The sequence below is a fragment of the Solanum stenotomum genome, chromosome 12 (assembly GCF_019186545.1).
Source record: "Solanum stenotomum isolate F172 chromosome 12, ASM1918654v1, whole genome shotgun sequence".
NCBI lineage: Eukaryota > Viridiplantae > Streptophyta > Magnoliopsida > Solanales > Solanaceae > Solanum > Solanum stenotomum.
Window position 1 is genome coordinate 14,678,239 of NC_064293.1, and position 4,763 is coordinate 14,683,001.

The 4,763-nt window shown below is 28.3% G+C and overlaps 1 protein-coding gene across 1 annotated transcript; it reads left to right on the plus strand.

The window, feature by feature from the left end:
- Positions 1 to 1,817: 1,817 nt before the first annotated feature.
- Positions 1,818 to 2,762, plus strand: LOC125847137 (mitogen-activated protein kinase kinase kinase 20-like; the record flags this gene model as incomplete). The annotated part of the gene is made up of 1 exon (XM_049526829.1): positions 1,818 to 2,762. A coding segment is annotated over one exon (945 nt), but the record flags the coding sequence as incomplete, so codon positions are not given.
- Between the last annotated feature and the right edge of the window lie 2,001 nt (positions 2,763 to 4,763).

Below are 4,763 nucleotides of genomic sequence, written 5' to 3' on the forward strand. Positions count from 1 at the left end.
GAGTTGAATCACTTATATTTAGGTTGGATATGTATGGATTTCAAATCTATTGTTAACCTATAAGAGTATCGACACATATGGGTAAAATTCAAGTATCCATATTTGACAATGGTAAGCCAAATCAAACTTGATATATTTCTATAAGAAGGAATCAAAAATACAAATTTTAATTAATTGAAGGTTAAATATTTTGAGTCATTTTCTGAAAATTTGTATTNNGTTGAATCACTTATATTTAGGTTGGATATGTTTGGATTTCAAATCTATTGTTAACCTATAAGAGTATCGACACATATGGGTAAAATTCAAGTATCCATATTTGACAATGGTAAGCCAAATAAAACTTGATATATTTCTATAAGAAGGAATCAAAAATACATATTTTAATTAATTGAAGGTTAAATATTTTGAGTCATTTTCTGAAAATTTGTATTATCATGTCTGTTCCTAATCAAATCATGTTTGTCTCTTCTTATGCTTTCAGATTAGTTTTATTTACTGTTTTTTCGCTTTTTTTTTTCCTTTTTTTCTTCCATTATTTTTCTTCCAATCTTTTAATGCAAAAATAAAGAAATATAAATCGATCGAAAGAAGTCATTTTTTTAATAACAAATATGCAACGAGGTTTATTGTACACCACCTTATCCTGTAAATTTTTGATTATTTTTTTATAAAATCGGACCACAAGAATCTATTGTATGCTACCTTACCCTGCATTTCTACAAGAAACTATTTTCTTAGCTCGAACTTATAACCCCCTAGACAAGCTAAGTCTGAAATTGAATCTTATAAATGGTGATGATTATATCTTTAGTAAGTTTATATGGTATTGTTTTATTTACTTATAGAATTTCATGATACTACTGTTATATTTCTTTTAATTTTGTTTTAACAGATTTATTTGACGATTTAAGTGCGGAAATGCAATTATACATTTATAATATCACAATTAATAAATACACTTTAAAATATACTTTAAAGACATGAAGAAAGAAATAGATAAGAAGAAGTAAAATAAAAAAGAAAAAGAAATGAAGAAGCTAAGAACTTAATAAAATTTTCCACGAATGAAAAAGGAGTAAAAATGAGTTGAATCATTTTATTCCATATATTTGACCAAATTCATTTTTACTGAATTAGCATTCAATTCATTTTAAATTTATTATATTTATCCAATTAATAAAATTTCAAAAGATAAGTTCATTTTAGAATTGTAAAATGAGAATTGTCTTGGGATTTGAAATTAAATAGTGATAGTTGTTCTCTTGATTCATTAATCAAGTGAAGGACTTTGAATTCAAGTTAGTCCTTTTAATAAATAACAACTTATATAAGTGCTTGTTATTTTATGGCAAATATCTTATTCATTTTATATAATTTTAAATTATCATATAATAAAGGAAGTAAATATGTAAAAATTTAATAAAATTTCTTCTACTAGCACTGTGAAAGGGAAAAACAGAAAAATTAGGAAACAAAACTGCTACATAAAATCAATACATTTTATTTATAGTTTAATGAGTTAGATCACAATATGAATATCAAATCTGCTGTTAACTTATAAGAATGTGGACAATAAATATAGTTTTTAAATGCTCCATTTTAAAGACAAAAAAAAAAATAGATAAGAAGAACTAAAATAGGAAAATAGAAAAATGAAAAATGGAAAAACTAAATAAAAGTCCATAAAAGAACAAAGAAGGGTAAAAAATGGGTCAAAGAATTGGTTGAAACGAGTTTATCCAAATTTAATTTTACTGAATAAAATTCGACACATGTTAATTATGATCTCATCTGATCATTTATCATGACTGGAAAAACAAGCGAAATTTATGTGGCAGAGAGGCAGAACATTGGGGAAAGGAAGCTATGGTTTTGTATCATTGGCTTCTACTGATACCCCTTCTCCTATGATACCATCTCTCATTTCCGTTAAATCTTGTATGTTGAACTGCTCTCAGTCTCTTCGAAATGAAAGGGAATTCTTAAGAGTGTTTGAGGATTGTCCTCAAATTATTCGATGTTTTGGATTTAATGTCACCTACGAGGATGACTTATATCTTTACAATTTGCTACTCGAATTTGCCTCAGCTGGAAGCCTAGCTGATCGTATTGATGAACGAGGATTGCCTGAGTTTCAAGTCCAAAAGTACACCAAAAATGTTGTTTTAGGGCTCAATTTGATTCACAAAAAAGGGATTATTCATTGCGACATAAAACCCCAAAACATTCTTCTTACTACTGATGGTGATGATGGTATGGCCGAGGTGGGAAAGATAGTTGATTTCGGACTTTCCATAACTTTGGAACAGAACTGGAAAGAGAACGTGGGGCACAGAGGAACTAAAAGGTACATGGCACCTGAAGCTCTAATTAAGAAGGAGTACTGCCCAGGAGTTGATATTTGGTCACTTGGATGCACCGTTTACGAGATGATCACTGAGAAACCCCAATGGGAATCATCTAATTCGGAACCAAATTTTGGGAATCCCAAAATGTCTACAGAGGCAAAAGATTTCCTGAATAATTGTCTGGTCAGGAATCCAAGTGGTTGTTGGAGTGCAGACATGCTCTTGAATCACTCATTTCTGAAATCAGCTGTCGATGTCCAGCCTCCAGATACAAAGAAGAGGCAATGTGACGGAATGTCCTTGTTACGCAAGAAACGCACAAAGACAGCATTCAGGACACAGCCACACATTCATGATTTGGTTATACAACTTGATTCAGATTCTAAAGAGGGAAACTCGTGCCTAAATTAAACCTGCTAGCTAGTTTCTTATTGACTATAGAAAGTTGGTTTGTAATGTATTTAAAGTAAGAAGTAGATGTGAGCCTGTGACTAAAATAATCTTAGGTGTAACCCCTTTAGTTTTAATTATCCTCAGCCTGTGAGCTATGACTATGAATTATGCTCTTCATCTCCATAATTATCCTTCTTGTGTTGTGTTGCATAAATCAGAATTTTATATGAAATATTCCAAACCATGTGTTATGTTCATCATTTGATTTTTGTGATTTAATCGTTGTAACTTTATTTTTTTGGCATCTATCTTGACTCTCTAATTGAGTTTTGTTGGTATCTGTTAGGTTTCAGATCAATAATATTGAACATGACTAATACTCCACAAGGTGGTTAGTATTGTAACTCATAATAAATTATTATATACTCCGTAATTAACAATGAGTTACTTAAATAGGAAAAAGAGAAAAAGTTTAAATTTATCTATACAATACTCGAAATTGTTCAATTTTGCCTTTCGTTATATTTTTTTTTCTAACCCTATTTGTGTGACCAGGTAAAAATCTCATTTTTTTTTCCTTATATATACTCATGCGAAAACATAGTCAGCAGGAAAGGTTTGGATTTGACTTTGTGATAGAGATCCCTTATGACTCCAAACCACATCTGATACAGTTCTCACACATAGAAATGAACCTTAACACATGTATAAGTAGGATATAACCCGACTCAAGTTAATACACTCATGACGAATAATTCAGATCTTTAGCATAGAATTTACAAGGTTTTACAACTACAATAGTGCTGACAATTTTAGTCCATATTTATAAAATCAATCCTTTTTATTCGTATTTCGATGAGTTGGATCACTTGTAATTCGGTTGGATATGTATGGATTTCAAATATGTTGTTAACCTATAAGAGTATCGACAAATATGGGTAAAATACAAGTATCTATATTTGACCATGGTAAGCCAAATCAAACTTGATATATTTATATAAGAAGGAATAAAAAATACATATTTTAATTAATTGAAGGTTAAATATATTGAGTCATTTTCTGGAAATTTGTATTATCATGTACGTTCCTAATAAAATCATGTTTGTCTCTTCTTATGCTTTCAGATTAATTTTATTTACAGTTTATTCACCTTTTTTTTCTTTTCTTTTTTCCATTATTTTTCTTCCAATCTTTTAATGCAAAAATAAAGAAATATAAATCGATCGGAAGAAGTCATTTTTTTAATAAAAAAAATGCAACGAGGTTTATTGTACACCACCTTATCCTGCAAATTTTTGATTAATTTTTTATAAAATCGGACCACAAGAATCTATTGTATGCTACCTTACCCTGCATTTCTATAGGAAACTATTTTCTTAGCTCGAACTTATAACCCCCTAGACAAGCTAAGTCTGAAATTGAATTTTATAAATGGTGATGATTATATCTTTAGTAAGTTTATATGGTATCGTTTTATTTACTTATAGAGTTTCATGACAATAATGTTATTTTTCTTTTAATTTTGTTTGAACAAATTTATTTGACGATTTAAGTGCGGAAATGCAATTATACATTTATAATATCACAATTAATAAATACACTTTAAAATATACTTTAAATACATGAAGAAAGAAATAGATAAGAAGAAGTAAAATAAAAAACAAAAAGAAATGAAGAAGCTAAGAACTTAATAAAATTTTCCACGAATGAAAAGGACTAAAAATGAGTTAAATCATTTTATTCCATATATTTGACCAAATTCATTTTTATTGAATTAGCATTCAATTCATTTTAAATTTATTATATTTATCCAATTAATAAAATTTCAAAATATAAGATCATTTTAGAATTGTAAAATGAGAATTGTCTTGGGATTTGAAATTAAATAATGATAGTTGTTCTCTTGATTCATTAATCAAGTGAAGGACTTTGAATTCAAGTTAGTCCTTTTAATAAATAAGAACTTATATAAGTGCTTGTTATTTTATGGTAAATATCTTATTAATTTTATACAATTTT